Source organism: Onychostruthus taczanowskii, unplaced genomic scaffold (assembly GCF_017590055.1).
Source record: "Onychostruthus taczanowskii isolate IOZ18803 unplaced genomic scaffold, ASM1759005v1 scaffold14, whole genome shotgun sequence".
In the NCBI taxonomy this organism is placed as follows: domain Eukaryota; kingdom Metazoa; phylum Chordata; class Aves; order Passeriformes; family Passeridae; genus Onychostruthus; species Onychostruthus taczanowskii.
Genome location: NW_024498573.1, coordinates 10,884,090 through 10,910,143, shown reverse-complemented (window position 1 = coordinate 10,910,143; position 26,054 = coordinate 10,884,090). Strand labels below are relative to the sequence as shown.

General features: G+C 43.0%; 1 protein-coding gene across 2 annotated transcripts; it reads right to left on the bottom strand.

The window, feature by feature from the left end:
- Positions 1–337: 337 nt before the first annotated feature.
- Positions 338–26,008, bottom strand: LOC121332491 (solute carrier family 22 member 5-like). Of its 2 annotated transcripts, none has more exons than XM_041397985.1 (10): positions 25,548–26,008; positions 17,224–17,327; positions 14,593–14,747; positions 13,058–13,229; positions 11,975–12,101; positions 7,452–7,552; positions 4,385–4,599; positions 2,932–3,114; positions 2,340–2,475; positions 338–1,783 (listed from the first exon to the last, which is right to left on the bottom strand). In XM_041397985.1, exons 1-10 carry the CDS (start codon positions 25,938–25,940, stop codon positions 1,696–1,698), a joined length of 1,674 nt encoding a protein of 557 aa, XP_041253919.1. In that variant the 5' UTR covers positions 25,941–26,008; the 3' UTR covers positions 338–1,695. The 2 variants fall into 2 exon arrangements, with proteins under 2 accessions (XP_041253919.1, XP_041253920.1); XM_041397986.1 differs by having other exon boundaries at positions 14,684–14,747.
- Between the last annotated feature and the right edge of the window lie 46 nt (positions 26,009–26,054).

Genomic DNA, 26,054 nt, shown 5'->3' with positions numbered 1-26,054 from the left:
CTCCCTGCTGCATTCGTAAATGCAAATCCTAAATAAGGAGGTGAGAAAATGCAGGAAAAGTGAAGCAAACCCTAGAGCTCAAGACACTGTTAGGAAGAATTTAACCAAACCACTATAGTCTATACAGCATTTTCTACTTTCTTCCTGTGACAAGCAGTCCAAGGTACACATCAGTCCCATTGCTGGAGTCTGTTACCAAGGTCAGAATTTGGGATATTGATTAATGAAAGACTGGAATCAGCCAACACCACCTGTATATTTAAACACCATAGGAAAATGCAAAACTTCCCCAACCAGCTGCTGCAGTACAGTAAGGACCCTGAGAGTTTAGGCTACAAAGGTTTAGGCTGTTTATTATTATTGTCTTAATGTAACAAGACAAAACAAAACACAAGTGCCATGAGAGAGAAACCTTTCACCACGCACATTTGTCACACTGTAACCAGCATAGCACAAATGAGACTCTGTGTACATATATATTGTGTATTTAAAGAAACACAGGTAATGCCAAACTTTCATAATACAAGGAATGGTTTCTTGGCAGACTGACAACAAGATTTGTGGGTTTGTTGGGTTTTTTTGAAAACAATTTAAAAGCAATTCACTGATTGCATAAGTTAAGTGAAACTTAGAGTGAACAGACCTCACAGCAATCATATAGTTGACACTTGGAGAATCAGGGGTCAGTGATATATTCTGAGTTTTGTTCTCAGTACATTCCACCATGAGGTCAGTACAGTGGCATGATTAACATGAAAATTTACAACTAAATATATTAATTGTGTGCATGTGTATATGAGTGGGAAAAACACAGGACAAAGACAGGAGAATTGTTTCCATTATCCAAATTGCACAGAAAACATTAAAACAATTTATACATAAAACTTTCACCACATATTGAAAAGGGAGAATGCCAAACTAACACCACTCCCTTTACACACAGGTGAAACCGTTTGCATTATTTAGAATAAATCCAGCCTGAAAAAAGGCCATATCCAAGGTCAGATGTAAACGACTTCACCAAGAAGGTACAGTTGAAATCCAGCATTGGAATCAAGTGAATTTTGTGAACAAAATTTCAGTGCTAAATACTTTGTGCAAGGCAATCCTTTCAGTCTATGCTGAGTTAAAACATAACACGTTATAATTAATTCTCAAAATCTTTCTTTGCATCTTTCTCAATCTGGTAACAAATTCAGCATATGCAAAGTCATTTGAGTAAGATCAAAGAGAGGCACATTGTCATAAACCTTCCCTATAATAAATAAGTTTCCTGTCCACAAACAGAAGTCAAGGAAGCAAAAGCAATGAGCAACTTTTTCAGGCAATTTTTACCTCTTGATGTAAGCATTAGCTCTGGAGGAGGTTCACTGAAGAATCCAGGCCCCCTGCCAGCCCTTGAACTCATTTTCAAGTATCTTTCAGCTGAACTATACGTGGAAAGTTACAAAAGATTGATCAGATTCTGCTCCATGGTACTATTGCATGAACTCAACCGTGGCTGAAAAATCTCACTGAAGGCTACAAAGTATTTATGTTCATATAAAAAGAGAATGTAGGGAACACAGTGTTTAAATTAATAAATAAGGTTCAAATTACAGAAAACAAAGTGTTGTCACTAGCCCTTTCTAGGATAAATTTTAGAAGAAAAGTCCATTTAACTTTCAGTCCACCAGGAAATACACAGGAGTTCCATCAAAAAGCTGTGCTTTTAAAAATCTCTGGATTTTCTTCTTCCTCCTTGGAATCCCTTGTGCTACTAGATGGAGGCCTGTATTCTAACCTGGGGGTTGAAGAAAGAAAAAATAAAATAACTTTAAAAACAGATGAAAGAAATCAGAAAAAAAAAATAAAATCAGAGTCCTGTCTGACATTACAACCTCCTAATTTTAATATCCTGTTGACTTCATTTGAAAAGGTCCCTTTCTTACACCACATCTGTGCTTATGTGTCATCTTCAGTCAGAGCCATGGCAAAAGGCCAAATGCTCTGTGCCTTTTGGATCAGCTGAACTAAACTGGAAGAGTTCAGCTCTTCCCCAGCACTTAGGAGACTTTCAGGATCTACAACATGTTCCTATACCTTGATAAAGCAACACACTTTTAGAATGCCTTCCTCAGATGTACTTTTATTAAGTCATCAGAGTCAAATAATAAATTTGGAGCTGAGAGATGTACACATGAACATTTACACTTGGGAAGAGGGACTAAGACTTCAGCTAAGCTTTTGTATTTTCAACAGAGTACTACCTTTGCTGCCAAAACCAGCCTCTCCCTCTGACCATACCTAGGCAAGTCCATTCCCCAGAGCAGAGGAGTGTTAAATCAGGTGGCACTTACCCTTTCACCCGCAGCATTTGATCAATGGTGTCAGGAAGAGGCATGCCATAGCTTTCAGGCAGGAATAGTGTGAGAATTCCTGACAGCACAGTCAGACTCCCCATCAGGATGTAAGGCAAGAATCGATCATAGGCACCTATGTAAAGCACAAAAAAAGAAAAAAAGAAAGAAAAAATAATGCTGCATTTAAGTTTCTGATATTGCCCAGAGATGCTGTGGATGCCCCATCCCTGAAGTGCTCAAGACCAGGTTGGACAGGGCACGGGGCAGCCTGGTCTGGTGGAAGTGTCCCTGCCCATGGCAGGTGGGAGGTGGAATGAAATGATATTTAAGGCTCCTTCCAACCCAAACCATTCTGTGGTTCTGTGGTAATGTTTGTACCAAGGTTCAGTGCTTTACCTGTGTAAGATCTGTGTTTTCAGTAAAAACAAAACCAACCAACCCCCATCAGCCTGACATTCAAAGTGTATGTTGTTGTAACTGTGGTTGTAGGAACTCAAGGGAGTGGGAATAAATAGCCGTAAGAAGTGTCCTGATTGAGGCAAGGGAATTGAGTCTCTGGAGCATCTCTCCAGCAGCCCAGGTGACTCACCAAGGTAAACAAAGTAAGGTGAGAGGATGCTGCCCAGTCTGGAGGCCATGGAACTTGCTCCAACTCCCATGTTTCTTACTACTGTTGGGTAGAGCTCAGCCGTGTAAACATAAACCATGGAGAAGGCAGATGTGATTCCAAACTTGCCCAACATCACCAGCAGAATAGACAGCTCACGGAGATCTGAAATCCAAAGACAGTCAGGGCTCAGGCTCCTGCAGTTCATTGTATCCCTTAACTCCTGTGTGTTTGTGTAACTCTTGCCTAATTAACTCCAATATCTGGTGTCTTTTTTCCCTGTAAATATCCACAAACATAAGCAATGTTCTTTTTTAATGTTTTCTTTTTTAAATTACTAGAAGTCAACATTTCCATTTTCTCTTGAGAACACAGCTTCCTGCCCAGTGAAAAATAAGGAGAACAGAGCCAGAACTTCTGAGATCCTCTCAGGTTTCAGGGGCCAGACCTCTGCTATTGCAGAAAATGCCATATATCCCTTTTTAATAGAGTGAACAAAGTAAGACATTTGAAACAAATTATTTTATTTTAGGTTTCCTAAAACTCTGTTTTTTCGTTAACATTCTTAGCTACATTCTTCGTTCCATTAACACTCTTAGCTATAATAATTTAATTCTAGGAAGTTGGGTTGACTTTAACTGGGACAGTTAAGATTTGAAAATCAAACTAGATCGTATCGGTGTCCAATTAACTCAAAGAACAGGGGAAAAAAACACCCAAACCTGAGAATGCAGCACACATCTTACCTGTATAATATAAGCAAGGCAGTTCTTGCACATTCTCTTTTGTATATCTTTGATTTTTAAATGAGTCCTAGGCAACACCACCTCCTGTTATATTCAATATTGTTATCAGTAATGACTCCATAGCCCTGTTAATCTAACTGGACTAAAGATACGTATGGTTTGAGATCCAATAAATGTTGCTTGGCCCTCCTTCCCAGCAGCTACATATTGTTTTAACTATCAACACTAATTCAGTACAAACATTTCTGCTAATCAAAAATACTTCCACAATGACTCCATTGAAAGAAACTCTTTAAACAAACTCTAAAGTCAACAACAGCTGTTTGGGAAGTGAGTTCTGCAGCCCCTTGGTAACTTCCACTTACCAAATTCTGGTTGGTCTAGTTCTGGTTTTACACCTGGACCTTACCAGGACACCCTGCCAGAGATGTAGTTTAGAGGCAAAACTGGATGACAATTCTAATCCCAACGGATCCCAAAGCCAATGACCCACCTTTCAAACTGAATCTGAATGTCCTGTTGTGGCAGTTACTTGTGCAGCAGCACTGAGAACTAAGGAGGAGGGGCAAAGACAGGACACGAGTGTCTGTATTTAGTCCCCGTAAGACACTTTTCCTCCACATCTGCCCCGTGCAAGGTACTGCACGTCACCTATCATAGATATGTGAGATCAACTAATGATTCCATACGTGAAGGCACCAGCTGAATGAAGAGAAGAACACAGCCTCCCAAGAATAACGCAGCAGCCATTGAGTACCGTCGGGGGAGATTGCGGAGCAGCAGCCAGGAGATGATGTAGGCTGGGACCTCAATCACTGCTGACAGGAAGCAGTTCACATACACGTCTCCGTGCAAGTTAGGTGTGTCAAGAGAAAGTCCAAAATAGCCAACTGAGATTATCATCCTGAAAGAAACAATAGCAGGGTCAAATAAATCTCTCTTCTTCCTCAGGTTGCCGTAAACCTATTTCACATTTCCATCAAGCACAGAAATGGCTGTGTAAGGTAAATTCAGCATCTGGCAGACTTGTTCACTCCTGAAGCAGCTGAAGTGCTGACTTCAGAAACAGCAAGTCAACAATTAATCCATGCAGACACTTTTGATCTTTCAGACTGCTCTTAAATTCAAAGAAAAATATATATGACCCTGGGAAGAAAGCAATGATCATTCACACTGCAGTAATGCAGTAGTTCCCACTGCTATCATTTATAGCCTTAACCTGAAAGTCTGAGCTACTGAATTTTACTGCTGCTGAGGCCTACAGCAGCTTTCCATTATGTTTACCAGGAAGCTCTGGGTGGAGAGCATTGTTTCTGGGTCATTATGCTCCATGCTTTCTTTATAAAGTCAGAGAGGAAGAGGATGGCACCCTGGCAGGCCCAAACAGCCTGTGATTTTCTCTGCCATGCTCCAAACTGGCTGGGCAGCATCCAAATCACATTGGCATGGCTGCCTGCCTAGGTCAGTGCATCAGGACAGAGCTTGGTGGCTGGATCACTGCCATCTTAATTTTGTGCCAGCTGACAGCTGGCTTCCATGTAATGCCCAACTGGCCTTGGAGACAAACTCTGTCCTGTCTTGGGAGATGCCAGGTAGAGAAGGTTTAGCTTTACCAACAAGTATAATGCAGTAAATAAGGAAATAATGGGCAGTGGATCAGGACATGTCAGGTGCAAACATGAGGCACAGAACACTTGGCACTTCATCTCCACCAGCATCTACCTTATGACAGAACCTGGAGCAAAACCTCTGCACAGCACCAAGTACACCACTGACAAAAGATTTTGTCTCCTCTTCCTCCTCCTCACCGAATATTGGAAGAGCCTTCATGGTCCAGTTGCTTAGTGCACCTGGGAAGCCATGAAGTGACACAGCTGACAGTGACCCCCTACTGCTGTGGTGCCCTGCCCTAAGCCATTCTTCTCAGAAGTAGTTCTGCAGTGTTTTTCACACCCTGTGCTCCTTGGAGTTATATACAAACTCTAATGCTGGAACTCCCTTTTAGTAGCAGATTGCCTTAGCTTAAGGTTGCATTGGCAAACCTTAGTATAGTTATATATTTTGTAGAAAAACTTCAGTGGTATTTACACATTCTAGGGTGCCAAGAAGCCAAACTTCTTCATCCCTGGTGCAAACCCTGCAAAGGGAATAGTTTAATGGCCTGTTACTTAGTCAAAATTAACAAAACACTCAGCACTATGTAAAGCTGATATATTACTGTCTGCAGCTATCCTCTTTTATAGCCCTTTTTTGTGAGAACTTTCAATTCATGACACAGAATATACTATCAGTGTACCATGGGCTGGAAAACTATGTGCTGTGAGAAAGCACAAGATATTATATTTTTATATATTGGGAAATTAATTTAAAGGAGACTAGGTCACTGACATACACATTAGAATAGTGAAAAAAAATTGCCCAACTTAACCAAATACTTTTCTGCAAGAGGAGGTAAGAGTGTGCAAGTCAAATGTACCTCTTTGACTCTTCCTGCCTATCATAAAACTTGATTTTTGATGTGGTAAAAAGCCCTTCAGTATGAGTTACTGAATCCATTAGAATGGATTACATACTGTCATGTCAGTGCTTCTCTCAGTTGCTTCATCCTACCAGAGATACTGTTCAAACAGGTTTTGCCTTTGATTTCTACAACCACACACCCAAAACTGGCTGTGCCCAGGAGCTACTGCCCCATGTCAAGCAGATGAGGAGGAGGGCAGTCTCACCTCCAATCAAACATGAGAGTCAGTGACTGGACTTGAGCAGTAAGACATATAGGCACCTTACTGACATTTCTGAAAGGAACCAACATTACTCTTCTTTTTGAGCTGGTTTTTTTTTTTTTTTTTTTTTTTGCACAAGTTCTCTTCTAAGTGTGTTTGTGGCCTGGCCTTATGCTTGGTGATGGGCCAGAGAATCTGGCTTAAATATAAGCCAAATCATCCTTTGACCTAAGATGCCACATCATCTTGTATGTGCTGGCAGGTCAGTGGACTGAACTCTGAGGCTCTGCCTCACTAAGGAACAGGAACATTGTTCAAAAAGACAGCATATAAAGTTAGTTGGCTCCTAAGCACTTGAGGGACCTTCTTGGTTTGGTCATTAGGTACATGCACTAATTAAACCTCACTTGTATAGCTTCTGGCAGGTTTTCAGTTACCCTCTCTGTTTACAGCTTTACTGAGATTTCTGGTAAGGAAAATAACCACCATTTAATCAAACTGAGCATAAAGCATGGCTTCAGCTAGTGAAAAACAAGCTGAAGATGACAAGTAGACAAAGCAGATATCAGGAAAATATAGGGAAATCTCAGATGAGAACTTAAAAGGCAGCATTATCCCTTTAAGAGCCAATACAAAAGAAATGGAAAGATTCTTCCCTAAGTCATGCATCACGTTCGTTTGTTCGGATCCCTGGGCAGAAGTTCTCTGACTGGGGGTAGGGTATGACTCATTCCTCTAAAATGACTTTGTTGCAGTCAGAAGAGCATTCCCCAAGGCCCAGGATCAAGCAGCATTCCCACACATCCACTGCCAGCTGTCTGGATTCTTGCTCAGTTCAGGATAAGCCTGACTCTTTCAGAAAGGAACACCACCCCGCATGTGTTTCTACACTGTCACCAAAATCAAGAACCTATGTAACCAGAATTTTGTTCTTTCAGCCAGCTAGTCATTGTTTTTTGAGCTGGTTTTGTCTGGATCTCTTCAGAATACCTTAGTATTTAAAGTTACATACTCCTGAATCACACTTGCTTACCAAAGAAGCACTGACATAATTGTGATAGTTAGGATATTTCGAGTTCTCATTAGATCCAAAATGGTGTATGTCTGTTGCTTCTGGGAATTCACATCTTGTAGCTGTAAAAGAGCAAACAACACAACATGGGAACTTCAACTTCCTGCAAAAATAATGATTATGAAACTAAGTCCTACCACTAACTTATACCTCAGTATTTTGATCTACTGAAAGAGATTTAACAAAAGAGGTCTAACAAAATACATGTAAGAGCCATCTACTTGTGAAAGTAGAAGCTTCTCTCTAATTGAAAGTCACTTAAAATTTAGACTGAAACTCTTAACTCTCGTGACCGTGGCAGGACTCAAGGAAACTGCATGAAGCTGAGTCAGGGAATGTTTATGTTGGGTAAACAATCAGAAAGAGGGTGGCTGGGCACTGAACAGGCTCCCCAGGGAATGATCACAGCCCCAAGCCCAACAGAGCCCAGGAAGCACTTGGACAATGCTCTCAGGCACTTGGTGTGACTCTTGGGGTGTCTTGTGCAGGGCCAGGAGTTGGACTCGATGATCTGTGTGGGTTCCTTCCAGCTCAGCACATTCTATGATTCTAAAGTAATTTTCTTTGTCTGAGGCTTCACAAAACAACTGCTTTTTGTTACTTGAATTATAAAGCAACAGCATTAATTCACGATTTATATGTCACTGCTGGAAGGGTTCTTACATCCAGTTTTGAGCACTGCACCGGGAGAATGAGCTGCACTCAGACTAGACGAGAGTAACAAGGATGGTGAGATATTTGAAAAAAAGTAGAAGGTTTCTTTAGCCTAAAAGCAGAAGACCAAGGACATCTTGAAAGACACAGAGTAGTGTTCAAATATCAGGAAAACAAAGTGATAAACTGTCCACTGCAGACACAGCAACAATTAACAAGAATTGCTGCAATAAATTGCAGCAGGGCAGCGTTAGACAATGACTGCTCAAGCTGGACCTCTGAGTAATAAACTGAGACAAACTGGCTAATGAGCTGAAGAGTGCCCATCATTATCTAGGCTGTTTTTGAGATTATTTTCTAAGAATGTAAACAAAAAGACAACAATCTTCTCCTTTCCCCATTAAACTTTCCAGCCCTTCAACATAAAATCATTTCTATGTAAACAGTGCAAGGGTATTCATCCACAAAGTATGAGAACAAGTTCTGTGCTTGGTAAGATTGTAAAAAAAGAAATAGTAATTTTTTTAAAATTAGGACTTTATTTAGACTCCTAAAGAGGGGAACTAAAGGAAAGATTTTTTAAAATATGGAAAAGGTGATTTAAGAGAACAAATTCCATTGATTGAAACTATCAGCTCAGATAAAGCAACCTGGAATTTCTCTAACCCCTGCAGTAACATGAAAATTCTTTCCAAGTGACAGTTGCTTCTGAAGATCTGGATAATGAAATAGCAGTCTGGCACACACCAAATTTCTGTGTATTTGCTTTCATCAATCCCATTTTCTACAAAAGCCAAACAGTCCTTTACCTTTGATAGCTTTCACTCTGCCTGAAGCCAAACTTACATCACACAAACTGTAGTCAATTCACAGCTCACAGCCCTTTCTCATAAATCACATGATCCTTCCACATGCCACTCTTTGTTGCCAAGAAACAAGGAAAAAAAAAAAAAGAACAAGCAAACGATAAAACAAAACCAGGAAGAGAAAAATTCAGTCTGTTAGTCAGTTGATGAGAAAAAGGGTCTTTGCCTTTTAAGAGCTGGATAAGCAGACAACGTAATCTTTACCAGGACAGGCTCAAACAAGAAGCTATGAGAGAAGGGCAGGGCAACCAAAATGATGCTTTGAAATTAAACTTATCATTGAAACATTTCTATCCCTTCTTAACCAACCAGGCCCTATTTGTGCTCCACAGCTGGTTTGTGATTCATCACCTGCTGGAACTCAACTGGCTTGAAATCTCTGGAGTCACAATTCTGCAGTTGCTGCTCTCCAGCTGCACAGGCTTGAGGAACCCTCCAGCCATAAGCTCGGCTGGCTCCTCCATCCCAGACACACATTCCAAATGAGGAAGGCAAAGGGCCAGCCAGATTTCTGAGAACCTCTCTGCAGCATAAACATGCTTCCTAAACCCTCAAGAGACTGTAAGCCTTCTGCTTTCCAGCTCTTCAGAAAGCAGACACAAGAACAGCATAAACACTGATGCAGAGGAGTTTTGCACAGATCATTTGGCCACAATATTACTTTTACCATAGAAAGCAAAGAGATGGACAGGAGTTCTGCATGTTCATCAAACTCATTTTCCTTTGATGGTCAGAAAGTTAGTATGTTCTTGTAAGCTGACGTGATAATGTCTGTAAATGCTCACCACATTCTCCAGCCCACCCTGCTGCATCAGCATTTCTCCTTGTCCAGCACTTCCTGGAATAAAATCCCTATTCTTGCCCCTGCCTTCTGCTCCTTCACTATCCAACCCCATTCAGAGACAGTAAACACATCAGTGTTTCTTTCTAAGAACAAGAGAGAAGATTCCAGGAGCAGTGATCTTAGGCAGATGTTGGAGCCAGAGCTTATTTTCTATTTTCCTGCTGCAGTGCTGGCAATAGATGAGTTTTCATAGTCACAGCAAGAGAGAGAAGAAGAAGAAAAATATGTATTCTAAAGAAGATGCAGAGGAAAAGGTAGAAGGAGTGTGTTTTCTTGGCATTCTTACTCTGCTCCAGTAAGACCAGGATGTTTGCCCTACTATCTCCTAATAGAGATATTGCTTTGTCTGTACCTCAGCTGACTTCAACACCAGGGAAGCTGTTTCAATCTCAGTAGCAAATACCTACAGCTTAATGGCTTCCCATTCTCCTCAGCTCAGAACAGAGGCATTGTAAAGCAAACTAGTATATTATACTCATTGTATACATTATATGTATTTTCACTTAAAGGACTGTATTGGTTTGGCATGGCCTCGTTTTTCATAGCAGGGGGGTTAGATGGCTCCTGTGGGAAGCTGCTGGAAGCTTCCACCATGTCCAGCAGAACCAATCCCTGATGGCTCTGAAGATGGGCATGCTGCTGGCCAGGGCTGGGCCAACGAGAGAGGCTGGTAACACCTCTGTGATAACAGATTTGAGAAGAAAAACAAAATGAAGTGAGACACACACAATTTTTCTTCTAGCCAGAGAAGAGGAGGAGGTGAGAACATGTGAGGGAAACAACCTGGAGACACCAAGGTCAGTGGAGGAGGGGAGGCTGTGATCCAGTGGAAGACCCAGAGGAGAGAGAGGGCCCTGCTTCCAGGCTGGAGCAGCCTGTCCTTGAAGGACTGCACCCCGTGGGAAGAGAGACCCATGCCACAGCAGTTTTGGGAGGGCTGTGTGCCTGTGGGGGGAGTTCACATTCACAGCAGGTGTGGTTTGGCTGCTGCTTGTGACAGTGGAGCCACTCTGGAGAAGTTCACAGAGAACTGTCACCCGTGGCAGGGACTCCACAGCCTCACAGGGGAAGGACTCCTCTCCCTGAGCAGCAGCAGAAAATCTCAGTGATAGCCTGACCAAAACCCCTACGCTGCCTCCCTGCACTGTTAGTGGGAAAAAGTGTTTTAAGGGTTTATTTTACTTCTCATTATCCTCCTCTGACTGTCCTCTCAACTTTAAGTTGAGCCTGTTTTGCCCTTGAAATATTTTTCCCAGTCCTTATCTCACTTACGAAACCTTCGGTAATTTTTTTTCCCTCTCCACTGCTCAGCTGTAGCAGGAGAGCATGAACAGTGACTCTGCCTCTCGTGGGTGCCTGGCACTGGGCCAGTGTCAAACCATGACAATCACAAGACACTGTCAACTGTCAACCAGCAACTGCCCAAACAGATTCTGGAGATCTGTCCAGGTGCCCATTCTCCTGGAATATACACACAGTTTGTCTGTCTTGACTTTCTGAGGTCATGTTTGAATGTCTATGGAACTGCTTCTACACCTTAAGGGCACCCTTCAGCTCAGACAAAGGGAAGATTTCCAGAGAAAACAGGAGCATGTAGGAAGAAAGAGATGGAAAAGATACCTGTCACTACTTTACCTGAAAGGGGCTCAAGTTTTGCTTTCCCTAATATGAATTAGAAATTGAAGCTGAGTGTGAACTAGAATAACAATATTTCCAATGTCACTGGCCAGGATTAGCCCTGTGTTAGACTTATACAGAGTGATATTATAGACTGAATAAGCACAGAATCTGTTTGGTGCAAATATTTAGATCACTAAGCAATATGCACCTCAAATTCATTATCCTCCTCTGAAAAATAGAGTTTAAAAGGAAAAAGGGCAGCTGTAAACTGTATGAAAAAGATGTTTGCATTAGAATGCATGTTGGCATTCCCGTGGGAATGGGATCACAAAGGCTTTGCAATGAAGGTCAAGGGTATTGTGCTTTTCAGCAGAAAACAATGATCTTTCACCCACTTGAGAAGCAGAGAATGCAGTGCAGGTATAACTCCATCCATCTGCATGGAATCAATTGCTTTACATTAAGTCCAGCAAACAACTGGACTGCTAAACAAGTCTTACCTCACTGGGGTCAAATATTACATCTGGGGCTGTAATGCCATTAGTTTTTGCAGCTTTTCGGACGATGTCTTCTGCCTCCTGAAACCTCCCCTGGGAGATCAGCCACCGTGGAGACTCTGGAATGACCCTGCAGAGAAGGTTCAGAATAACAAACCTGCATTTCCACAGAAAGAGCTGCTGAAGGGACCAACACATTGTTCCAGGTAGGAAGATCTCTAAACATGCCACATCTTGCAGGAATTAGTGCAGTGACAACAGAAATCAGATTTACAAGAGCGTAAATCTAGTGTAAGGAACAAGACCAGACTAATATGCCCTTATGGATTTCAGAAGTGCTGAAGGAATTAGTAGTGACTCAGAAAAAAGAGCAATCTAAACATTCCAAGGATGGGATTAATTTAAGAAATTCAGAAATGTGAACACACAAGCAGCACTCTGTAGGTTAAGAAACATATCCTCAGAGGCTAACACCTGGAAAATTAGTAATTGTAAATTCTGTGACAGAAAGGCAAGTCAGAGAGGAGAATTCCCCAGTCATTCGATTGCATAAGAACCGAGATGGAAGCACAAACACAACTGCTACTGTAAGTGAAGCAACACCACCACCACGTGGACTATTTCAGCTTTACATGCCACTCAAAAGTAGGATTTTAACAACTACAGAAGAAAACACGGAAGTGCCATAGCTGTGCAAGTACTGTTTTTGTAGTTTGTCATATCTGTGTCACCCTACCAATGCCCAGAACAACTGTTTTTTCCTTCTGCCCTTAGTTCACACCTATACTTAAAAACCTGTGGATTTCAGTTGGTACACAAGTATGAGTTTTATTGACCATTTTTTGCTTTCTTTGCATGTGAAAGACTTAATTTTACAGAAGTCTATAGAAAATGAAGAGTAGGTTTTTCAGGCATCAGTCAGATCACATACAATGCCACAGACCGGCAGCTAAACAACTGGAGGAGTAAAGGATATAAGAACCATTCTTCACCTACCCATTCCTGAATTTCATTAGCTTCATCATCTTAAAAATCTGCAGACAGGACCTTCTAAAGACTACAGCACTGTAAGTCAGTCATACTCACCACCAGAGCGGGATGCAGAGCAGCCCGGGCAGGGTGAGCGCCAGCAGCAGCATCCGCCAGTCTCGGATGAAGAAAGCGAACAGAGGCAGCAACATGTAACCAAAGGCATAAAAGATGCACACCCCCAGGGTGCAGAACAGCACTCGGACTGACTTGCCAAGGATTTCTGTGCCTGTTCAAAACAGCAAAGGGATTATTGGCATTTTCACTTAATAGCAACCAGGCAACTCAAAAATACCCCTAGCAATTGGCTGTGAAATGCACTGCACTGCAGAGTTGCAGGATGTAGCACTTTGCTGTCTAGTTGGAGAGGCACCACAGCGCTGCTTCATGCTGTGATCCTGCACCAGTGGAGGTAATTATATGTGTAAAAGAATGAGAACTGGGCCACACAGCATTTCTGTAGCTCAATATGTAGTTCATATTTCTGTAATTTTATAATTTTGGAATTTCACGTTTAACCTGAGGAGCTGAAATCACCTGACATTCTCAACACTTAAACGTAGCTTGATGTCCAGAATCCTCTCCAGCTTATGAAGAGTGACCAGCTTCTTTAAATAATAATTCAAAGGTGCCTCAACTAAGTTCCCAACCTGTATCACCTTCTAAAAGACTATTTAGCCAAAAAACCTCACAGTCTTTTGGGGTAGACATATGGAATTCATGTTGGTCACAAAGACCAGACTGGAATTAAATGCATTAAATGCACGAACAGGGGTCAGTGCTCTCCTCTGAAATGTTTTGGGACCTGCAAATCAAGAGACAGAGAAAAAAAAATACAATCTTTCTTGTTTCCATGGAAATCAAAGAAGATGTCAGCAGTTGAAGCAGGCTATGGGCAGTGAGGTTATCTAAGCACTGCTATCACCCCTGAACTGGCCTTCCTTGGCTCAGAAATAATTTCTTGCCACCATTTGGTATTTTGGACAATGAAGTCACTGTAAATAACCTTAATTTTTTTAAATCTCATATTAATGAGGTAATTCACATTCCCATAATTAAATATGGTCTTAGTTAGCTTGAAAGTATACAAAGCAAAAGTCATGACAACAGTTAAATTTTTACTATAGGCTGTTTAAAGAAGACTATAAAAATTACTCTACCTATCTTGGGTCTTTTGCAACTTTTAAATTAAACAGGTATTTAGGCCCCAAAATGGACATCAGAAATCCCAGAAAAATCATAGAATCGTGGAATGGTTTGGATTAGAAGAGACTTTAAAGACCATCTAGTTCCAATCCCCAAAAAATCATGTCTCACTTGTATTATCTCTCCAACTAGAAGATGGATTTTATTTCAAATAGTCAGTTTCTGGGGTTTTGCCTCTTTTAGGACAGTAAACCATAGAAATAATTCAAATTGCACCTCTATCAGCTGGAAGTTTCCAAGGAGAAGAGAAGTTATTCATGCATGGTGAGGCCACACTCTTAACAGTGTTGCTTGGCAAAACAAATCAACCTTAAGTCAGTACTGAAAAGGAGCAGGAAAAGCACAAGGTGAAAGGACACATGCAGTGACCAGCAGGACTTTCATACCAAGAACAAATGCTGCCACGTAGTTAGATATCTGTCCCATGCCAACCAGCACAAACAACACTGAAAACATCTCCCAGCTGGTAGAGAAGACCTGTATGAAACTGAAGCCAGTCTGCATTGCCAGAGTTGCAAACAGCACATTCTTCCTGCCAAACCTTCCATGAACAGATTAAAAAAAGAAAGAGAAGGGGAAAAAAATATGATTAAACAACATTATGAACGAAATCTACAGAAACAGAAAAATAAAATTACTTATATGCATACTTAAGGAGATACAAAACTTCTGCAAAAACCAGAGGTTCAGGAAACGTGACACAGGCACAACAATTCTAAACACATTAAAAACATCACTGGCCAAGAGAAATTAATATTCTAAGGACTGCTAGTTAAGTTGTCTTCAAGTATGTGCTGGAACACTATTCCTTTCTTACTGACAGAATGAGCAGTGAAACAAATCATCAGGAACAAGTTACTTAAAGTGCAAGAGTATCCAATGCTTGTCCTCCTCTAAGGAGCACATGGTCCCTGACAGATCAACAGGTTAAAAAGAGAAAAAGAAGAAAGGCTCCTGGAAGAGAGGTAACACTCAGATTTGGAAGATGCTATTGGCAGTCAATGATCCCATGCCACAGTCTTCATTCCCTTTGGGTTTAAATATGAACAAAATTAAGGGATTCTAGAAGACCTCCTGATGAAGTACTAACAAAACCCCAAAAACCAAGGAGAGAAGAAACTAAACTCAACCTGTCAAGCTGCTGTAAGAGTGGTTGCTGCTGTCCTGGCCCAGGCAGCCCCACACTGCTGGGACAGGGTATGCTGAGTGCAGGTTTCAGCTCCAAAGTCTGTGTTGACCTGCAGATCTACAGCTGGTGTTGGGGGCATCACTGTGGGTCACAAAGAACTGACTGTAACTTGAAACCTCCAAATACTTTATCAACCTTCATGTCTCAGGCTCACTGCAATGCAGAACACTGCAGGCAGCTTTGCTGGAGCATTCTCCTCATGGAGAGAAGTAGCTCTTGACCCTGAGCTTGCAGTCCCTCAGTGACTGGATGGGCTGCACCGATGGCCTCCTCACCTGCACCTGGTGAGGATCTGTGCTGCCAGGGGAAGGAGCTGCAGGAGACTGCCAGCAGCGTGAAGGTAGGAAGCTCATGGATTCTGGCACCAGAACAGCTCCTGCTTCACCTGCCAGGTAGTCACCATGGGACATCCTTGTAGCAGACAAAGGAGTTCTTTGGAAGGAAGCACCTGAACATTCTGAAGGAGCAGCACCAGGAAAAGGTAGTGAGAGACTCAGGGAAGAGGGGAATCACCCCTCACGTGGGAGGGCATGGAGCTGGGCCTGGGGATGAGTGACAAGCCAGCTGAGATCATGGGATGGGATCAGCAGGGAGGCCAGTGTGGGTGCTGGGTATCTGCTGCAGTCACCTGCTCAGAAAAAAGCAAACAGGACCTGCTGCAGAGCACCACAGGACACCTCCTCGTGTCCAAAGGCACTGACCATCATAAGGGCTTTGAACACTCCAGGACACAAGCCAGGAGGTTTCTGGAGCTCCTTAGTGCTGACTTCCTAACAGAGAAGGCTGAGGAGCTGACAAAGGCAGACCCTGCAGACAAGGGTGCACTGAGGGGGTGTGCAGGCCAGCAGGCTGCCGGCTGTGCAGGGGGAAAGAGCAGGACTGGGAGGGGAGGAACCAGGCAGAAGGCAGGATCACAGGCAGAGCAAACACTGGCCTGCCCTGGGATTTTCTTATACAAAATCATAGCATATAGCTGTGGAGAGAAGTACAGGAGGCCTGGTTAATTTTTAAAGATCACTGTCTCTAAGCTTGAGATCAGTCCAACCAGATAGGCAGGAAGCTATGGAAAGGCCCTAAATGATGCCAGAAGATTTTTGGATAGAGATTATGTTTCAGTGAAACAGAAACTTTGCAAGTACCAGCAAATTAGAGAACCACATATTGTTCTCAGGGAATCAGAAAGACAGCACACAATGCACAGCAAATCCCAGGGAGAGAATCAGAAAAACTGAGCTTTACAAAATACAAACAGCTGTTGGCATCACAGAAATTAGTGGTGTCTTCCTTTTTTTTTTAATGTTTGTACTGATAAACAAGAAAATCTTGCTTCTCTGGAGTACAGCTGAACAGCATTTATGCTTCTACAAATACAGATCATTGGACTTAAATGCTGTATTTGATGATGAGAAAGAGCAGCTATAGTTTATAAAAAGAAAAATCCCTGTTTAAACTAAAAAAAATAAAAAGAAAACAAGAGTCAGGGAACCCTCTGAACATAGTCCAAAATAAATAGAAGAGAATGTAATTGATTAGATTTTTCCAGACAAAACTTATCTCCAACACCTGTTTTCTGGCATAAAAAACCAGTTTGCTGTAGAGTGACTTTGTTGAAAGAACAAGCAGATGTAGATAGCACCTACTAACAATCTTTGTAACATTCTGTTCTAGCTCAGCACATTTCTCTACCCACTCTGTGTACACTCAGGTTAGACAGTCACAGAACAGACATATTAGTAATTGCAGAAAGACACTAGTAGGAAAGCTGATATACCAGAAATGCCTACAAATGAGCATCAAAGAGACAGCAGCTCTGGTGTATATACTTTACTTGTCTGAGAGCTGTCCTGAGATGAAAGATCCCAGCAGGACACCCACAAAGAACAGGGAGGTGCTCAGGGGTCCCTTCCAGTCGTTGGCACATACGAGATTCCACTGCAGGGAGAGAGAATTGGAAAGTCTTTTAATAAACAGGATTTCCCCTCCCTCCTAAACTCTGCTGAGCTGGGTTTGGAAGGAGTGAGAGCAGAATTACAGAATGGGTTGGGCTGTAAGGGGTCTTAAGGACCATCTCATTCCAACCCCCTGCCATGGGCAGGGACACCTTCCCCTGTCCCAGGTTGCTCCAAGCCCCATCCAACCTGGCCTTGAACACTTCTGGGATGGGGCAGCCACAGCTGCTCTGGGCACCCTGTGCCAGAGTCTCACCATCCTCACAGGGAAGTTTCCTCCCAATATCCAATATAACCCTGCCCTCTGTCAGAATGAAGCCATTCCCCCTTGTCTTGTCACTGCATGACCTTGTAAATAGTTTCCAAACATAATTTCCCTGCATATAGTAATGTTTCCCATTAAAAATTCACATTCCTAATTTAAGAAAAATTTGACTATAGAAACAACAATATAGAAAGAAAAAGTCTTTTTATTACATTTTAATATGGTTTTGAGAGACAGGAGACTGCTCGTTCTTCACTGGGACTCAATTAGAATTTTTGAAATACAAATTGAAATATACACCCAACAAAGATTTCCAAAATTAAAACAAAAATCAGGAATAAAAGAAAATATTTATTAAATAGTGTCTTCAATGTTTTTCAAGATCCTACCCAGCTCAGTCAGATGTTTTTGAAGCAGCACTCATGTTATTTTTCCAGCTACATAAACAACTATTATTAAAAGACTCTTAGTTCTATTTTGGTTTTCTGGGGGAAAAAATGTGTAAATATTAGAAGAAAGGACAAAGCCCAGCAGGGATTCCTCATCCCCTCCTTCACAGCTATGTTCTGACTGGAGGACATAAAACCAGTTTCCCAGAGCTCTCCCAGTACCTGCTGCCAGCGGTGCTGCAGCCCTGCAGGAGAGGAACTGGGAGGCAACAGATGCTTCTGATGTGAGACCAAACCCTCCTGAGCGCAGTTATTCAAACAGCTCCCTCAAGGCCCCTTCTGATGTTTTAGCAATGGAAAAATTTAGGTTTTAATCTGTATTAAAAAGGCCAAAATTAAAATATTCACCCTGACTTGAATAATTAATCCTCCTTGCCCCCCAGTTACAAATAATTGAGTATATTTTTTTTCAATTCATTGAAGGGAACACCCTTCCATGCTTTGATCTGCTCCATGATAAACACAAAGCAGTTGCTGTGTGTCCCAGCTCCCACACTGGGAATGCTGCTGGTTCACTGTCTGCCAGCCCATCTCCTCAGCACTAAGCCTTTGACTCCAGGAATCTCACAGCCCTCAGCCTGTTAACAGTCACACCAGAACTACATCCTAGTCCACGTTTTAAGGATGGAGGATCACTTAAAACTATGCACAGAATGAACAACACCAGCAATGGCCTTCCACTGCCAGATTCACGTGTCAAAATGCAACTGAGCCATCGCTTATTTTATGGAATAGCATCCAGTTTTGAATTAGAACTGGGAACTGTTCCAGAGATGAATTATGGTCATTCACACAGGCTACACTCTCACCAGCTGCCTAACTCTAGCTGCCAGCCTTTACATTACCTTAAATTTATTTATTACAGTCATTGTAATTATTATTTTTAAGGTCAATATGCACCTTTTTCCAATTTGTAACTATATTCAGGTAACTTCATAACCTCTCCATTGATAAATCTGTTTGTGGTTTTATGTCTGAAAAATCTCTCCTTCTATCAGGTTTCATTTTCCTCCCCAGGCCTTTCCAGCCTGACAGCACCTGGAGCTCAGGTACCAGCACTCCAGGCAGTGCCCCAGCACATCCCACCACCACCATCCATTAGACACCACTACAAAAGTTCCTTCCAGAACTGGGGCTCTCCAATGTATTAATAAATGTATCCCACTCATGGTAAGGAATTGGACTTACTACAGTTATCCACATCATTTAAATTATGAAATATAATTAACATTTAAATCTGTATTATTCAACAAAAGCTATACTTCATTATAGATTAAAGAAAGCTTGAGCCTGTCATGACCACAGAGGCTAAGCCAGCTAGGAAGCTTCAGTAAAATATACCTGGCAATGTGGAAATACCAGCAAATGATTGTTATCAAATTTATAATTTATACAGGCCAAAGGTTTCAGTGGTATATGTCTTTATATGGTAACACCTACCAGAAAAACAAACACCACAAATACAAATCCTGCTGTTATAAAGACTTGCCTACTCACAAGTTATCTTTGCATCAACTACTGCAGTCAGACATCCTCAAATCTGTCTTGGTCATTAGTCTGTCATTACTAAATAGATCTTTACTTTCCAGCTGATCACCCTGTGCCTGTGAGTCCACCATCTCCTTTCACTTGTCCTACACCCTGCCCTTTGGCACAAGGATTGAACAACACTTGGATTTCCAGTCACTGGCACGTTTGTGTCCTATAACAAACATTTTCTTCAGATCACTGAGGTGGACACCTTTCTTGAAAAAGTTCATGGTATTAAAATGTTTATCACAGCTCTGCCAAAACCTTGCATTGGCAGGTGGAAACATACTGGGCATTCAAATGTGGCAATGATTACCAGCTTGTTTTTCTGGCCTCTCTGTTAAAGCACAGTGAGGAGCTGTCATGCTGAAGACCACTTGAACCAGGCATTAAAGTGAACTTCAACATCAAATTTCCAAAGTAGAACTACCTTGGTTGTACAATACCAGTTATTTACAGACTCCACAGAAGCACAATAATTAGAACAAAGGGATTTTAAGGTCTGTTACCCTTTGCCCCAGTAAATAAATGTCAAAGTCTTCAACTCATTAATGACACACCTATAAGGTCTATTATACTGCTTGTCAGTGATGATGGCATCATCCTTCCAGAATCATTTTGCAACCATACTCTTACCTCAACTGCACATTGTCCAAGAGGAAGTCACCAAGGCAACACTGCTAGATCAGCATGGCAAAGAGCAAGTGTCCCAGGAGTAGTTGCTAATCAACCCCTGCTGCTGGTAGTGCTGTTTGGACACAGCATACCGTGACCTAGTGCTCTAGAAGCATGTGCTATTTTCACTTCTCAGTATCTTATAAACTAGTCTGCTAGCTGTAACAGCTTTTGCCCCAGTGAACAAGATAAGGTTAACCTTGGCAAGGTGTCTGGGCTTCAAACAGGAGAAAAACATTTCCACTCTGTTTTCAAAGAGCAGCTGCTGATTGTGAAGCTGCTCATTGAGCTGCTCAACACTGGTACCCAACAGAACAGAGCATTCTTGATCTATTTTGTTATAACTTTAGGACATCCTCTGTTGCAAATTAAACTTGTCTTCTTATTCATCTAATAGATATTTTGTGATTTTTCTACTTTCCAGGCAACTGATCAGGCTGGGGTGATGCCTGTCAGCAGCCTCACACCCAGCACAAAGGCTCCCTTGTGTGCTGGAGCCGAGCTGTGCTTATGCACCTCCGTAAGCAGATCCTTGGCTGATGACAGTGCTGGTGAGGACAGCTGGGAAAAGGTGATGGGGAAAAGAGGACAGTCTATGGAGATAGCCAGGAATGTGGACAGCTTGGGTTAGAAGGCAGGGGGACCAAAAAGGAGAGGGACTGAAGCAGTTGCTTCTCAAGCACAGGTTTGGGGCCCGGGTATCAAACAGTCCCAGGCACTTACAGTCATCACTTACACACCTCTCTAGGAGAGCACTGCCCAAGTTCTGCTTTATCTCTTACATGCCAGTTGCCTGGAACCATGTCTCCAAATCCCTTGCTAGAGAGGCAAGCCTAGTGACAAAACTGAGAAGAATAAAAGCTCTATAAACTACTCCATCAGATTTCCTCCCTCCCACAAAGTCAAGACCCTTCCCTAATGCCACTACAAGAACCCTAATCAAAGCTGGACTGTGACAAATACAAAACTTCAGGGCCTCACCTGGTTGTACTCCTGTCCTACAAGGAAAAAGCCTTATAGGCAAAACAATTTTTACAGCTACAAGATACTGTGTCTTCCCATTCCTTTATTTTTTTTAACTCTTTTCGTGAGCTGAGAATAACAAGCATAATTAAAAAATTAAGTGGCCAGTTCCATGTATTAATATCTTCTTTTTAAAAATCAAGACTTTTTGAAGCTGGCCCAGTAAACTGTATTCCCTCTTTCCACTTGCTTCTCTCAGCAAGTAGAGTCATGTTTTTCAAAAAATCTCAGTCACACAACCAAGTACTGACAACCTTTGACGCTGAATCTGATTTTGTTTATATCCATACAAGTATTCTCTGCTTACTTGAAAGCTCTGAGTGTTATTAAACACCCTTTCCTCTAAAAACACATTTGTATATTCCAAATACTTAAAAGGTCTAAATGTTACATTGAAATTTATTACCTAAAGCAAACAGAAGTCTGTGTCTACAAAATACACATTCTGCTTAATTTTCCCTCCTCTAGTTGTTTTACATTTTTACAGAGATAAAACTTGCATAGAACAGGAAGGAAATTGCCAAATATTTTACAATTCCAGTGCAGAAATGGAACTGTTGCCCATACACCATATTTTTGAGATGGCTGGAGAAAAAGGAAACAGGGCACTGCCATCACCTGAGGTGAGTTTGAATTTAAAAGTAAAGGCAACATAAAGAGAATTTTACTTTGTCACTAACTGTCCACAGTGCCTCTAAAAGAGCACTGTTTCCATTTAACAATATCAACTGCAAGCCTATTATTCTTTAACAATATTAATCTTACTTTACGTTGCCATGTCAGAAATAGCTGTACTTTGTACCAAATTCCAAACACTACTGCATGGTGTGCTTTTTAAATCACACCTTGAAAATCCCAGCATTTTACAAACACCTTTGTTTATCTGTCAGACATTTGTATTTACTTATTAAATGAAAACCAGACTTTCTTTTCCTTCTTCTGACAAGACTAGTAATACTAAGCTTTTTCAAAGCTGCAAAGAGCCTTTTCAGCTCCTGGGCCTGCAAAGTTATGACTATGAACTTCAGCCACAGTGATAAACAGATATTAACCTACAACAATAAAAAAGAAGCACCTGTTTTAAAAGATGATAAAGAATGGAGGTGACTAACATGAATGAAGAGGTGGGTGAGAGCTGAACCTGGATGACACAGGGTTGATTTACAATTCAGCTGCTGGCCCCACTCCTGCAACAGCCTGCTCTAGAGGAAGGGGTCCCTGCCCATGCCAGCAGGGGTGGAAGTAGATGATACTTTAAGGTCCCTCCCAACCCAAACCATTCTCTGATTCTATGACTCTATAAATTACAACGTCTAGCATAAGCCTGTGTTTTTATTTTGGCCAAGTGAAACAATACATCCCTCTGCCTTCCAACAGGGTGAACACCGAAACCTCTGGATAACCAGCTGTGCCCCAGAGCCCATTTGTGTGCTGCACATGGCACTGCTGCAGTCTCCCCTTGCTTCCTGAAGCCCTGGCACAACCCACTCATCTCCAGGGACTGTGTCTGACAGCACAGCAGGGCACCTGAATCCCTGGGGTGTACAGAATGGAAACCTCTGGGTCCCCATCTCTGCCCAGAACTTTCTCTCTCTGAACACCCACACAGGAAGGAGCACCAGCCCTGCACCTAACCAGCCTCTATTCACCTGGCAAGTCCCACCATGTGCGTCCTTCCCCTGCAAAAGCCAAGAGGCCCTAAAGTTTGCCAATAGCAAAACAGACAAAAACCACGCAAATCTGGCATACACCACCTGCACTGATTTCAAACTGAGGAACAATACAACACCTTTTTAGAAGCTGGGGATGAGTAAGTGTATCCAAAATTCAGCATGTTTATGGTTCACTGTTTAAGAATTACTCTTGTGTGAACTAAAATGTTCTGACTGATGTATCACCTAACACCTCATTATATCATATTTCTAGTGCACTCATGCCCTTAACTCCACTGCTCAATTCTACTCCTGGTATAACAGCCATGACTGGCAGAAGTTAATATTTTCCCTTAATTACTCCTGGTTTAGTCCTTTTACTACCATGTATGAACTTTTACTACTCCTACATTCATTTTTTTTACAGGACTCGTGGAGGAATTGGAATGACACAGTTGTTTTCTTGAGCCAAAATAAAGCCCTTCTTATGCCCTGAGCTACAGCATTTCAAAAAATAAAAGACAGAAAGGGATTTTGTTACACCAGAGCTGGTTAAATACTGCAGACTGGCTTAATAACAACCTTCTGTTGTTAGTCTCTGAGAAAAGAAAGTCTCTCTTTAAGTGGGAGAGAACTGAATGTTTTAAGTCTCCCCTGAAAAGCGGAACCATAAACAAGGTTTCTCTAAAGTCATGAGAGATTCAGCAAAAACCTTTCTTAAAAAAAAAAAAAAATCCCCCTTCCCCCTCCCAGTGTCAGCTATGGAAATCTGGGACAAAGGTCCTCATGATTATTCAACAAGTTAGAGATATGCAACTAAACACAAGATTAGTTAATCATGAAAGCAGTACCACCAAGCCAAGAAATTAAACAAGTTAAACACTGAAAACCTGTAAGTGTGTGAAAGGCCACAGCTCTTGCAAAACTCCCTCAGAAGCATTAATATTAGATGAGAAAAAAAAAATACTGCCTCAGTGCATGATGCCTGGCAGACAAACATTGCCTCCCACAGACACGGGACATCTGCCAAGTCACACAGACGAGGAGCCAGGGCTGGGGAGTCTCAGCGCTACGTGAGCAGCTCCTTTTCTTATAGATTGTAAAACGGGACAATACTCCAATAGCTCAAAACATTTTAATTAACATCAAGACAAAGCAGCACATCTAAGCCAGGATAACCATCATAGCACAGCACCCAGAACAACAGCCATGCGTCCCCCTGTGAAAGGCCTGACCATGAAGATGCCAACTGCCTTACACTGCCCTGAGAGTACTCAGCCTTTCACAACAGTGCATTTCAGCAAGCACTGGAGCTGAGACATTCCGAGCAGCTTTCCTCTCCAGTAAGACAGCAATTCTTTAGGAACAGATGAGGCAATGCCTTGCACTTGTCAGAATCATTCAAACCCTTGACTGAGTTTCCTACAACCCCTGTGCTCCCATCTTTAATCCTCCTTGTGCTGCCATGGCTCCTCTTCCATGTTCCCCAAGTCACCTTAGTCCTCTGCGCCCAGATCAGCTTATGGTCATTTAGTACTCAAACTCATCACTACCCAAGCACTGATCGCAACCCAGTTTCCAAAACAAGAAATAATGGCAGATTTTTTATGGAGCTCCAGCACAGCTTCACCTTTGGTAGGTTGCCCACACCCCAGGCTTGACTCAAGCAGTGTACCTGCAGAGACACAAACATGACCTGTCCCAGCACGTGAGCACAGGGACAAAGCAGAGGCACTGTGGGCACACAGCAAAGTTCAGGGTCCTTTGAATAAAACATCAAACTAGGCCTCCCCAATCCATGCATCTTGCACAACTCAGGATGACTCCAAACTGTGAGAGTGGTGACACACTGGCACAGGCTGCCCAGAGAAACTATGAATGCCCCATCCCTAGAAATGCTCAAGGCAGGGTTGAACAGGGCTTGGAACAACCTGGTCTAGTGGAAGATATTCCTGCCCATGCTAGAGGGCTGGAACTGGATGTTCCTTAAGGCCCCTTCCAACACAAACCACCCTGAGATTCCATGAGTTCTACCACCTTTATTTTTTTAAAGAAAGAAAACAAACACTGTTGATGTTCAAAGAGACATCTCTGTCACACCAAGCAAGCTGAACCCAGTGCTGACCCTGCTCCAGCCCCTTGCACACATACCTGATGAACCAAGAAGCATTTGCACAGTGTAACCAGTTTCGCTGGGTAAGGAAACAGGCTGCAGCTGGAAGCTCATTATAGAAACAAACAATGTTAAGGGTTTGGAATGGACCTTACAAAGATCATCTAGTCCCTGCCATGGACAGGGACACCTCTCACTAGACCAGGTTGCTCAAGGCCTTATCCAGCCCGGCCTTGAACATCGGGGATCCACAACCTCCTGGACAACCTGTTCCAGTGTCTCACCACCCTCACTATAAAAATTTCCTTCCTCGTTCTTATGCAAATGAAAGTGAACAGAAGACCTCAAAACAAACTCGGCACGGCGGGTTTAGCAGCAGATCAGTGTGCCGGCAGAAAGCCCAGAACGCGGCGGAGCTGCACGGGCAGTGCGATAACCGCACGGTTCTCCGCGGCACCCCGGGGCTGCCCGGGATTCCCCTCCCGCTCCCGCGCACCTCGGTGACGATGGTGGAGCGATAGACATCGCGGCTGTACTCCCAGCCGTCCAGGCACGGCTCCTGCTCCAGCGCCTCCAGCTCCACGTCGGAGCCGGGTCGCAGCCCCAGCGCCGAGAAGTTGGCGAGCGCGGCCAGGCGGTAGCGGCGGCAGCGGCTCGGCACCTCCTGCCCGTCCCGCAGCTCCAGCGGGATGCTGGCGTTGCGCCACTCGCCGCTCAGGTTGGCCCCGCGGGGCACGACGCACCGGTGCTCGGGCGTGCCGGCCAGGAACACGATGGAGAGGCCGTTGAAGCCATTGGGAATGATGCTGGCGCTGAGCAGAAAGAAGACGAGGCGCTGGAAGCGGCCCCATTCGCCCAGGAAGGCGGTGGCCGCGTCGTAGTCGCGCATGGCGCGGCCGAGCTGCGGCCGCCGGTACCGCGGCTCAGTGTGGCGCGGGCAGGAAGCGGCCGCGCAGCCCCGCGCCATGGGCCGGCCCGGGGGTGGGGTTTGCCCGGGGCCGCG

What these genes read in the sequence shown, in the direction of transcription:
- LOC121332491 (XM_041397985.1), bottom strand. Translation starts at nt 25,940, where the DNA reads ATGCGCGACTACGACGCGGCCACCGCCTTCCTGGGCGAATGGGGCCGC. An exon ending in CTCTGCATCCCGCTCTGGTG is followed by an intron (nt 12,102 to 13,057) that starts GTGAGTATGACT and finishes CCTTCTCTGCAG; the next exon opens with GGTCATTCCAGAGTCTCCAC. An exon ending in TAATATTTGACCCCAGTGAG is followed by an intron (nt 7,553 to 11,974) that starts GTAAGACTTGTT and finishes GCTCTTTTACAG; the next exon opens with CTACAAGATGTGAATTCCCA.